Source organism: Pseudophryne corroboree, chromosome 5 (assembly GCF_028390025.1).
Source record: "Pseudophryne corroboree isolate aPseCor3 chromosome 5, aPseCor3.hap2, whole genome shotgun sequence".
NCBI classification, from domain to species: Eukaryota; Metazoa; Chordata; class Amphibia; order Anura; family Myobatrachidae; genus Pseudophryne; species Pseudophryne corroboree.
In genome coordinates, this window is record NC_086448.1 from 407240616 (window position 1) to 407252779 (window position 12164).

General features: G+C 44.9%; 1 protein-coding gene across 6 annotated transcripts in view; it reads right to left on the bottom strand.

Annotated features, from left to right (window-relative positions):
* MARCHF6 (membrane associated ring-CH-type finger 6) overlaps positions 1 to 12164 on the bottom strand; it is an 845067-nt gene that overhangs the window by 420333 nt on the left and 412570 nt on the right. For all 6 annotated transcript variants that reach the window (XM_063922758.1, XM_063922754.1, XM_063922757.1 and 3 more), the window contains 2 exons: positions 11552 to 11584; positions 10972 to 11023 (listed from right to left, as the gene is read on the bottom strand). In XM_063922758.1, coding sequence (XP_063778828.1) covers positions 10972 to 11023; positions 11552 to 11584 — 85 coding nt within the window. The remainder of the gene's footprint in view (positions 1 to 10971; positions 11024 to 11551; positions 11585 to 12164) is intronic.

A 12164-nucleotide genomic window follows, 5' to 3' on the forward strand; every position in this document is an offset into this window, starting at 1 on the left:
TTAATCATAGTGTCTCAAGACACTTTGTTAAATGTCATAATGGGGACCCTAAGGAGTTGTCTCTAATAGTGGTGGAACAATTTTGCAATACTAGGAGGGGTGGGAATAGATATCGGCAGTTATGCATTGGAGAATCTGCTTGGATATTTAAATTGGATACGCTAAGTACTAAGGGGCTTAACGAGGCTATTGATTACACCTGCTTAGATTAGGTAATTTATACAAAGACTGCTGCTGGAAAAGTATATATAAATTATAAATATTATTGTTATTGCAATTAAAATCATAATAATTAAAATTTAAATATGAATACTGGTGATGCTAATATCAATATTAACATTGTTGCTCTTATTGCTTAAAACTAAATCCCTTTAAATATCGAAAGCTTTATCATAATGCCTATGTATATGTGTTTATCCATATAGAAATACCAGTCGTTTATTAAGTACTTAGAGTCTGCTTTTTATTATTTTTAATTGTGTTTATATTGCTGCTAGTATACATGCAATCCTAAGGACCGTGACTTAGCTCACTGGTGTGTGGAATAATAATTAAAGGAGGTCAGTATACATGTAATTTCAAGACCGAGATTTTTACACACTGGTGAGTGCAATTATAATCAAAGGCGGTACATACGGGGAGTTAAATAAGGGCTAAGATTGAATGAGCCCTAAAGTCTAGAGGAAGTCCCGAGTTGTGACGTGACGAAACGCGTTGACGTCATCTCCCTGTTTGTATCCACACACTGGTGGAAGCATCTTTACAAGCGCTGTCTCTAGCGGCTTCATCGGAACTGGAGCTCCTTCTGTCTGCTAGCCAGGACAGAGACTGATACTCCCAGCGGCTACACTGCCAAGCGGTAATTTGGAGCATCATATACCCGCCCGCCAGGACAGAGATCTACACCGTTAATAGTGCCGGCGGTGAGCGTTTTTACTGAAAGCTGCAAGGACGTACATCTCTCTGGGTGTCTGCATCACTGGATACTCCCGCAGGTTCGGGTAATTATTTTACAGCAGCAATTCTCTGCACTGGGACGCCAGTAGCAGGAGGATCTGAGAGACTTTCCTTATAAACTTGTGAGCATATGTTACAGCTTGACACACTTCGATGTAGCAGATTGCAAAGGGTCTGTTTAGTGTCATATGAGCTATATTGTTGCCATTAATTTTTACAGCGCCAAAGGATATCTAATGCTTCCTATTTGAGTGTGTGGAATATATCCATTGATTCCTTGATTTTTACAGTCTTTTTAAGTGTATTAAATTGTTTATTAATTGAAGTAAAAATAATTTTATTCAAAAAGCAGATTCTATGTTTACTTACTGCAGTTTTGAGTAAAAGCAGACACCTAATCACATTAAATCATCAAAATATAAAGGTATACAATTACATTAAGCGCACCACTTCTCTCTTTCTCTTTGTTACAGTTGTTTGAGGATTTAGCTAATCATTTTAGTGTGTGCAGCTGGTGTTTAATTATCATTGACTAAATTTGCGCCGGGAGTTGGGGTGTGTTCACCTCTAATTCTTGTATTGGCAGTTTATAAATAGTGGTCAAAATCCATCTTTAGCAACAGTCTATTAATATCCTGGAAGACCTGTATGGAAGTTTGCACAACTGAAGCTGCTAAAATTTAAACTTCTGTTAAAATTAACTCAAGAAATTAGCAAATTTGTAATGTCAGGCCTTACACCTACTCCCATTTTTTTTGCATTAAAAAAATGCAAACCCTTGCACTGATGGTTAAATTATCTTAAACACAAACTTTGCCACTTAATACACATATATCACACTTCACATTTCTTATACAAAATAGAAATACCAAGCACAAACATATTTCTTTAAACTTTGGTTTCAAAATAGACAAAACAGAATTTTTGATCACTTTCAGTCTAAGGCAGAGGTTCCCAAACTGTGTGCCGTGGCTCCTTGGGGTGCCTCGGGACACTTGCAGGGGTGCGCTGGGTTGATGGTCCAGGACCAATTAAAATTACTCATGGACAATATAATAGGCTAAACCAGTGCTGGTGGCTGACAGTCATAAAATATGTGGCCAAACAGAAGCAAATCTTGTTCCTCACCACACAACTGACCCTAAGGATGACATATAAATGCGATCTACTTAATGTAATATTTCTTTCTAAATTTCTCAATAATACATTTTTGGCCTAGAGGTGCCGTGAAAAAAATTCTGATATTCTAGGGCGCCGTGATTCAAAAAAGTTTGGAAACCACTGGTCTAAGGGGTATATTCAATTAAAGTCGGATCCATTCCGACAAGTATTTGTCAAACTGTATCAGCAGTAGCCAGATCAGCCACAATCTTATTGAGGACTTCTCCAAAGAGCATGTCTCCCTTGAAAGGAAGTACCTTCAGGGTCTTTCTGGAATCCAAATCCATCGACCAGGATCTCAACAAAAGGATACGTCTGGCCAAAATGGATGCAGTAGCAGCCTTGGCCGCGAGCACCCCGGCATCGAAGGCCGCCTTCTTTAGGTACAGAGAAGCCGTGGCAATATATGAGAGACATTGTTGAGCATGCTCAGATGCATCAGAAGGCAGTTCCGCCTCAAGTTCCTGAGCCCACGCTTCAACAGCCCAAGTCGCTGCAATAGTTGGCCTTTGTACAGACCCAGAAAGGGTATAAATCGCTTTTAAAAAGCCCTCCACCCGACGATCCATCTGTTCCTTCAAAAAGGTGATGGTAGTTACTGGCAGGGCAGAGGAAACAACCATACGCGCCACATGAGAAACTACAGGCGGAGGGGTTTCCCAATTTTTACACACCTCCGCAGAGAGGGGATAGCGAGCCAACAGATTCTTATTCGTAAACTTTGTTCACGGATTTTCCCAGGATTCCTGACGTATGTCAATCAGGTGTTTAGAGTAGGGTAGAACCTGCTTAACCACCTTCTTATACTTAAACCTATCAGGTTTCTTGGAGACAGTCTCGGGCTCAGAATCAGCCACCTGAAGAATGAGCCTTATCGCCTCAAATTCGAGACATCCACGGACGATTTCCCCTCCCCATCTGAAACATCAGCACCAGTGTCCGAGGGGTCAGTATAAGCACCGTCCTCCTTGGAGGACGTGTCAGTTAAGGCCGCGGATCGGGAGGTGGTAATGGCCCTTTTAGAAGACGACAGTCTTATGCGAGCGAGATTGACCCTTAGATTTGGACATGGGTTGGTTCAAATGCTGTAACTGAGTGGAAAGCTGATCCGTCCATGGCAGGTTCACAGCAGGGACCATAATCTGTGGTAGCGGCACAGGTGGTCCCACAGGGGGCATCAATTTAGTTACAAGCGTGTTTAACAATGTAGAAAATGTAGCCCAAGGTGGATCTTGTGATGCCCTGAGTGCTACCGACCCACTGGGCGGCAAAGAAGACATTGAACCTGAACTCTCAGCTAAATTATCCTCCATTCCGTCAGTGGCCTTACTACCACGCAGTGTGGGAGAGGCCCCAACGTCATTGCCACGTGTAGCAGACATAACAATGCACACAGTAATGGGCAATACGGTACAATTTTTTTTTTTTAGTAGCAGCACTATACCTAATAAGAACTCTCAGAGAAACAGCCGAAGCTGGCACAGACCGAGGGTTCAATAGGAATAAAACATATGGTGACTATAATTCACAAGTAAAAGATACTCCAGTAGTATATCTTGTGAAACAATCCTATATTATCACCAGAGAAAACCTGAAACACTTGGCCCCCACAGGTATAGTAATATAGGAATAGCACGCTGAGTGAAATACCCTGCAAAAAGGCAAACACGCAGCAGCTACATACACACATTTATAGTCACAAACGTACCATGCAGAAATTATGTACCATAAACTGCACTGGACTAGCAATAGAAAGTAATACTCAGTATGGCTATATGTGATAACAACAGATATAACAAACGCAGTAGGCACTGGATGTACACTGCTCAAAAAAATAAAGGGAACACTAAAATAACACATCCTAGATCTGAATGAATGAAATATTCTTATTAAATACTTTGTTCTTTACATAGTTGAATGTGCTGACAACTAAATCACACAAAAATTATCAATGGAAATCAAATTTATTAACCCATGGAGGTCTGGATTTGGAGTCACCCTCAAAATTGAAGTGGAAAAACCCACTACATGCTGATCCAACTTTGATGTAATGTCCTTAAAACAAGTCAAAATGAGTCTCAGTAGTGTGTGTGGCCTCCACGTGCCTGAATGACATCCCTACAATGCCTGGGCATGCTCCTGATGAGGTGGCGGATGGTCTCCTGAGGGATCTCCTCCCAGACCTGGACTAAAGCATCCGCCAACTCCTGGACAGTCTGTGGTACAACGTAGCATTGGTGGATGGAGCGAGACATGATGTCCCAGATGTGCTCAATTGGATTCAGGTCTGGGGAACGGGCGGGCCAGTCCATAGCATCAATGCCTTCGTCTTGCAGGAACTGCTGACACACTCCAGCCACATGAGGTCTAGCATTGTCTTGCATTAGGAGGAACCCAGGGCCAACCGCACCAGCATGTGGTCTCACAAGGGGTCTGAGGATCTCATCTCGGTACCTAATGGCAGTCAGGATACCTATGGCGAGCACATGGAGGGCTGTGTGGCCCCCAAAGAAATGCCACCCTACCCCGTTACTGACCCACTGCCAAACCGGTCATGCTGGAGGATGTTGCAGGCAGCAGAACGTTCTCCTTGGCGTCTCCAGGCTCTGTCACATGTGCTCAGTGAGAACCTGCTTTTATCTGTGAAGAGCACAGGGCGCCAGTGGCGAATTTGCCAATCTTGGTGTTCTCTGGCAAATGCCAAACGTCCTGCACGGTGTTGGTCTGTAAGCACAACCCCCACCTGTGGACGTCGGGCCCTCATACCACCCTCATGGAGTCTGTTTCTGATCGTTTGAGTAGACACATGCACATTTGTGGCTTGCTGGAGATCATTTTGCAGGGCTCTGGCAGTGCTCCTCCTGTTCCTCCTTGCACAAAGGCGAAGGTAGCGGTCCTTCTGTTGTGTTGTTGCCCTCCTACGGCCTCCTCCACGTCTCCTGATGTACTGGCCTGTCTCCTGGTAGCGCCTCCATGCTCTGGACACTACGCTGACAGACACAGCAAACCTTCTAGCCACAGCTCGCATTGATGTGCCATCCTGGATGAGCTGCACTACCTGAGCCACTTGTGTGGGTTGTAGGGGGGTCATACAGGCACGTGGAGGCCACACACACTACTGAGACTCATTTTGACTTGTTTTAAGGACATTACATCAAAGTTGGATCAGCCTGTAGTGTGTTTTTCCACTTTAATTTTGAGGGTGACTCCAAATCCAGACCTCCATGGGTTAATAAATTTGATTTCCATTGATAAATTTTGTGTGATTTTGTTGTCAGCACATTCAACTATGTAAAGAACAAAGTATTTAATAAGAATATTTCATTCATTCAGATCTAGGATGTGTTATTTTAGTGTTCCCTTTATTTTTTTGAGCAGTGTATATCACAGGGTGTTTGTACCACACAACCCTGACAGTATGCACTCTTTCATAACTAACACAGTCGCAGTGACAGGTAGAATACTCAAGTGTCCTGTAGGAAGAACAGCACTGAGGAGGATTTGCCCCAGCAATCCCAGGAACAGCAAGGCTCTATCTGTAATGGCTGCAGAGCGGGAGTGAGGGAGAGGGAAGCAGCTCCAGGGTGGGAACACTGCAGAAATGGCGCACTGGGGCCAGGGGGAGGGGCCTCAGGACCGGCCTGCTCCCCCTGCTGGCATCCCAACAGGGCGCGCGGACAGTAAAGAAAGCGGTGGGGGTAATGGTACAACGTCCCCACTGACCTGTGCGCATACAGAATCACCCTGGTGGCTATTGGAACATCAGCCCAGTAATCTGCGTCTACGGCCGCGCAGGGTTCCGGTGCAAAGTGCGGCACAGAAGCCCCTTACCTACCCCTTGTCAGCGGCCCCGCGATCCGGGAGACGGCGGCGTGTGTGTGACTCACGGGCAGAGAGGAAGAAGCCGGCGCCTCCGATGTAGTGAACCGGCAACCACAGCGCGGGAGTATACAGCGCCGCTGGGGGTGATGGAGCTGCGGCAGAGACGTCTATCAGACACAGGCTGCTGCAGCCTTTGTAAAATCCTCTTCTTTTCGTTAAAGTTAAAGCTAAGAATAGGCTGCCTGAAGCAGCCCCCTGTTAAGTGACCTGCTACTGCAGGAACCAACTACAAACTGAGCTCTCTGGCATGGAGGTGGGGTTATAGAGGAGGCGGCGCTGTGCATCTTGGGAACAGTCTAAAGCTTTGAACCTGTCGGTCCTCGGATCAAGATCCTACTCTACACCCTGATGTTATTCCTTGTGGAGCCCGCAGCAGAAAAACAGTTCAATGTCACTTCTGCCCATTGTATCCAAGTCCTCTAGTAATAAGCCTGAGCACTTTACTATAGCTTTAGAAATCCATGCACAGGCAATGGTAGGCCTTAACGCCTCCCCTGAAGCAGTGTATATGGATTTGAGCATAGTGTTAATTTTACGATCAGCCAGTTCTTTTAACTCTGTAGATACGGGAACAGGTAACATTACCTTTTTTGACAGCCTGGAAACAGATGTGTCAAGTATAAGCGGGTTTTACCATTTTTTTCTATCCTCAGGGAAGGGAAAAGCAACCAGAACCCTCTTGGGAATCTGTTTTTTTTTCCGGGGTTTCCCAGGATTTTTCAAATAGAGCGTTTAATTCTTTAGACGCAGGGAAAGTTAGAGAGACTTTCTTATTGTCTGTGAAGTAAGCCTCCTCAACCTGCTCAGGTGGTGTGTCTGTTATGTTTAACACATCTCTAATGGCCTCAATCATGAGCTGCACCCCCTCAGCACATCCCCATCACCGTCTACTGTATCAGAGTCGGTATCCGTGTGGGCTTGCATAATCTGGGCAAGCGCACGTATCTGTGTATATATGCTAGGGGCTTTAGAAGGAATAGGAACAGAACATGACCAAACTGACATAGAATTCTTTAAAACCTGAGTTTCAGACTCAGTATGAGCCACCCTAGTAGCAATCTAAGAGATCATTCCCTTAATTGAAGTCAGCCATCCTGGCTCAGAGATAGAAGCCTGAGACAAGACATTACATTCCTGGGTACATGGAATGGATTCCTCTAGAGAAGAAACTTTCTCTGCAGCTTAAGACAGAGTCCCTGGACATGGCTATGTGAGAGAGCATACACCCACAAAGAAAGTCAGGCACAATCTGTGAGCCAATCAGAGCTAGCAGACCGTCAGCAAATCAGGAGCCGCCACTGCCGGTCCGCAAGCTCTGATTGGCTCACGAACCGGTGGCAGGTTTGAGATCTTACCTGCCGCCGGACATAGCCGCACTCTCCTCCCTGCCCTGACCAACGAGACACGCCGCCGGATGGAGCAGCGGTGGTGAGCAGCACAGTGTGGGCGGGTGTGGGGGGGGGGGAAGCATCACTGTGGGAGCATTTGTGTACCTGGCACTGTGGGGGCATTTGTGGATCTGGCACTGTGGGGGCATTTGTGGATCTGGCACTGTGGGGGCAATTGTGGATCTGGCACTGTGGGGGCAATTGTGGATCTGGCACTGTGGGGGCAATTGTGGATCTGGCACTGTGGGGGCAATTGTGTATCTGGCACTGTGGGGGCAATTGTGTATCTGGCACTGTGGGGGCAATTGTGTATCTGGCACTGTGGGGGCAATTGTGTATCTGGCACTGCACTATTGGGGGCATATGTGTATCATGTCCCATTTTAATTGGCCACACCCATTTTTTTTGGTGCGTACGCACTTAGGGGGTCATTCCGAGTTGTTCGCTCGTTATTTTTTTTCGCAACGGAGCGATTAGTCGCTAATGCGCATGCGCAATGTCCGCTGTGCGACTGCGCCAAGTAAATTTGTTATGCAGTTAGGAATTTTACTCACGGCATTACGAGGTTTTTTCTTCGTTCTGGTGATCGTAATGTGATTGACAGGAAGTGGGTGTTTCTGGGCGGAAACTGTCCGTTTTATGGGTGTGTGCGAAAAAACGCTACCGTTTCTGGGAAAAACGCGGGAGTGGCTGGAGAAACCGAGGAGTGTCTGGGCGAACGCTGGGTGTGTTTGTGACGTCAAACCAGGAACGAAACTGACTGAACTGATCGCAGATGCCGAGTAAGTCTGGAGCTACTAAAAAACTGCTAAGAAGTGTCTATTCGCAATTCTGCTAATCTTTCGTTCGCAATTTTGATAAGCTAAGATTCACTCCCAGTAGGCGGCGGCTTAGCGTGTGCAAAGCTGCTAAAAGCAGCTTGCGAGCGAACAACTCGGAATGACCCCCTTAGTACCTCTATGGGCGGAACTACTGGGGGGCAGGGTAATTTTTAAGTTGAGAATTTTTGTATGGCCCCCAAAGGATTTTATAAATATCCAAATGGCCCTTGGTAGGCAAAAGGTTCCCCACCCCTGCTCTAGGACGTAAAAGAAAGTTGTCTATGTGATTTACTTAACACCGGCATTTCAGCCTGCTTTTGTCGAGAGGCTGCAATTCCTGTGCTGGATGTAATAAAACCCAAGTGGAATGTTGCATGTAAGGATTAATAAGTTAACCTAACCCTGGAATAGGAGCTGGCATTATCCGCACAGCTATACTAGATGTCTGTGCAAAAGTAGCCCATGGGGTCTAACTTGAACCTGTGCCTGCCTCGGCTTATTTAAGAGGCTTTGGTGAAAGCTAAACAATTTGTACATAATCCATTATGAACCAGATCCTGAGAGGTTAACCCAGCTTTGCAAGATAGCATGAAAGTGTTGGTGCTGCTGTGGAAAGTGTATTTCCCTCACCCTTGCCGTTCTTAGACATGATAAATAAAATCACACACCTGTACAGTGTTAACTACACAATTTGTGACAGTAATCACTTTAAAATGTATTAAAGTGACATACAATCTGACCCTACCCTGCTTTGCACCAGCATTGAGGATCTGAATACACGGAAAACTGACAGATTTATAGTAAAGTCAGCAATCACACTAGCAATCAGGCACAGGTTATACATTAGCATAATAAGCAATATGAGCACATAATCAACTACAAATACATTTCAAGTATGTAGGAGAACATATTACTGCATTACCTTATATAGGAGTTATTTTAAACAGCATCAATAGTTATCAGACTCGTATGCATCAGGCACTTATCCAACTATTCATACTCAAAGGTAGATAGAAACTTAGCGCTGTATCACCCGAGTAGGATACAGGGAGACTATACCCCGCTTCCAGGACTGGAAACGCTCAGTGGATCCAGACGCTAATAATGTACACAACGGCTCCGTGAACCTAAAGTGAACACAGACGCCCAAATGAACACTGAAGCACCAGTCACACAGTCGTCTAAGCTGCGACTGGTTCCCCTTAGATACAGCATCTCAGACGGAAGCAGGAACTCAGTTCATGGCTGGAGACTCGGAGGAAACTGGTCATGAACCGGAGGGAGGGACGACCAAGGGAGCGTCTGACTCCCCACTGCTGACATCAACCCTAGGGATTGCGGCCTCATACTACACCTGGAGACTATGATCCCTAAGGCCTAGCGCTGATGCACCCGCATCAACGATTGTTTGGTAGTCTACTGATGAAACAGTGCGGCTGTGTCCGTGTTCCCCCTCTAAGCGGAACCGATGCCTTACCTTCTCCCCGTGCTCCAGCCACAGCCTGGTAACGTCTGTGGGACTTGCTAGTACATCCTACACAGACGCCCACCGAAACAGCATTGTACACGTGGGTAAGCGTTGTTGCGATCCAGCGGGGAGTTGTTGAAGCGACTCTTTCCAAGGTAAGTATAAGATGTTTTTTAGAAAGATCGCTCAAAAAAAAAAGTAAGACTATAAAAACAAAATAAAGCTTATGGCTGCTAAAAACCAGCAGCCCACTGACCATTGTCCGGCTCCTGCTGCATCAAAAAATGGATTTGCCTGAGCCAGGAGGCGGAGATATATGGACAGGCCCGTTGCATGCTGGAAGGACGAAAGCTTTGACCATTTGGCGCAAATCCGCTGTCGTGTTATTATAACCCAACATTATCCTGTGGATAACCTGTGGACCCTGCCGGAGAAACACCCATCTATAACAAAGGCTGCCCTCTCCAAATGTGCCCTACCTAAAGACAACGGGCACTAAGAAGACTAGTATTATGGGGTTGAAGGGGGAGGAGCTTAATTTTTAAAGCTACAGATGTGTCCTTTTGTGTTGCTGCCGCAATGCACAATATGTGGTCTATTGGGTTGTACTCTCCCACTATGCAGTCACGTAAATGGGAGACTGTGGTCGTGTGTGTGTGTGTGTGTGTGTGTGTGTGTATGCACGTTCTCGTCGCTCATTCACTGCATGGAAGCTGCCTGTGATGCATATGCATCATGATCCAGAAACAGCAGGCTGCTATACGCAGCAGAGCTACAGTATGGCGGGACACATTTGAACAAATTAAATTAAGTGCCCATGGTCCAGTGTCCCCCAGGCTTGCTGCAAGAGAAAACCCTGTTTTATTTGGTACATATGCAAATGTTGCCATGCGCATCTTACTGCGATGCTGCATGCCAGGCTGTGACTATTTGCAGTTGGAAACCACTTCATTAATTCTTTTGGGAATTAATGGAGCGATTGCTGTCTCCAAATAGTTGCAGCCTTGCCTGCCATACAGCAAGCCGCATTGCAGCAAAGATGAACATGGCTACATCTGTAGTACACACAGCTATGCATTATATTATTTTAAGCACCGATAACATAAGTGTTTGTTTTATATACATATTTGACATTAATACTGCCATGCAGCTGGTACCATGTACAATATGGGTAAAGCCAAGTGCGGGAATATTTATTTTAGGTTTTACTTCACGTTTTGTTAAAACTATCAAATATTTCTACAGTATAATCATATTCTTCAAGATGTCAAAATGCAACAGCTCTGATACATACCAAAAACAAGTATGAAGAGGGTATTTAGAGAAACTACCCAGAAGACATGTTCCTAAGTAAGAAATACAAATCAAGAGGCATTATCACTGAAAACAACACACTTGAACAAGCATAATTTCTTCAAAATGATATGAGCATCTTGCACACAGGATTAAAATATATTACTGTGATTAAGTAAAAGTGTTGTTTTACTGGTCACATCTGAAACGGTTCTCTCTTTTTTGCCAATATATAAATCAAAACCATTAAATCCCACTGCTTTGCCCTAGAGCAGTGGTTCTCAAACTCTCTCCTCAGGACCCCACACAGTGCATGTTTTGCAGGTAACCCAGCAAGTGCACAGGTGTATTAATTACTCACTGACACATTTTAAAAGGTCCACAGGTGGAGCTAATTATTTCACTTGTGATCTGTGAGGAGACCTGCAAAACATGCAGTGTGTGGGGTCCTGAGGACAGAGTTTGAGAACCTGTGCCCTAAATTATAATCTTGATACATGCATACAGATGTAGCAGAGAAATGTAATGTCTGTATTACAACGGAATCCCATTGAGGCTAGGGAAAAAGACAAATTTCCTACCAGGAAAACCAGGGATCCATCCAGTCCCAGCATCTAAAGAAAAAAAAAAAAAATCGATCACCATCATAAATAAATACAGACACAAATAAACCAGTTTTCTCTATGATAATTAATTATCAACTGCTACTATGCAAAAAAGAAAATGCACGTAAAAAATGCCAACCCCTATATCTATATATCTATCTATAACTATATTATTATTATTATTAATACAAAATGTTATTTATAAAGTGCTACAAGTGTTTCGCAGCACCTTACATACAACAGACATTAGAACAATACAGGGTAAACAGAACATAACACGCCCAGGAAGAACCGACGGAACGGGTAGAATGAGCCTGTTGAATGGTGAATTTGATCAAACGAGCTATATACTTGCTTTGAGGCTGGCCAGCCAACTTTATTTTGGTCTCAGAGGATAAACAAGTAGTCAGACTTTCTAACCCCAGCTGACCTGTTCACATAGACGCAAAAGGGCCCGCACCACATCAAGAGCCCTGGAAGCGAAAGAGGCAGCCGGAAAAAAGAGGTACCACAATGGATTGGTTATATGAAAGGCCGAGACCACCTTAAGTAGAAAGGCCCGTCTGGTTCGGAGTTCAGCCCTGTCCGT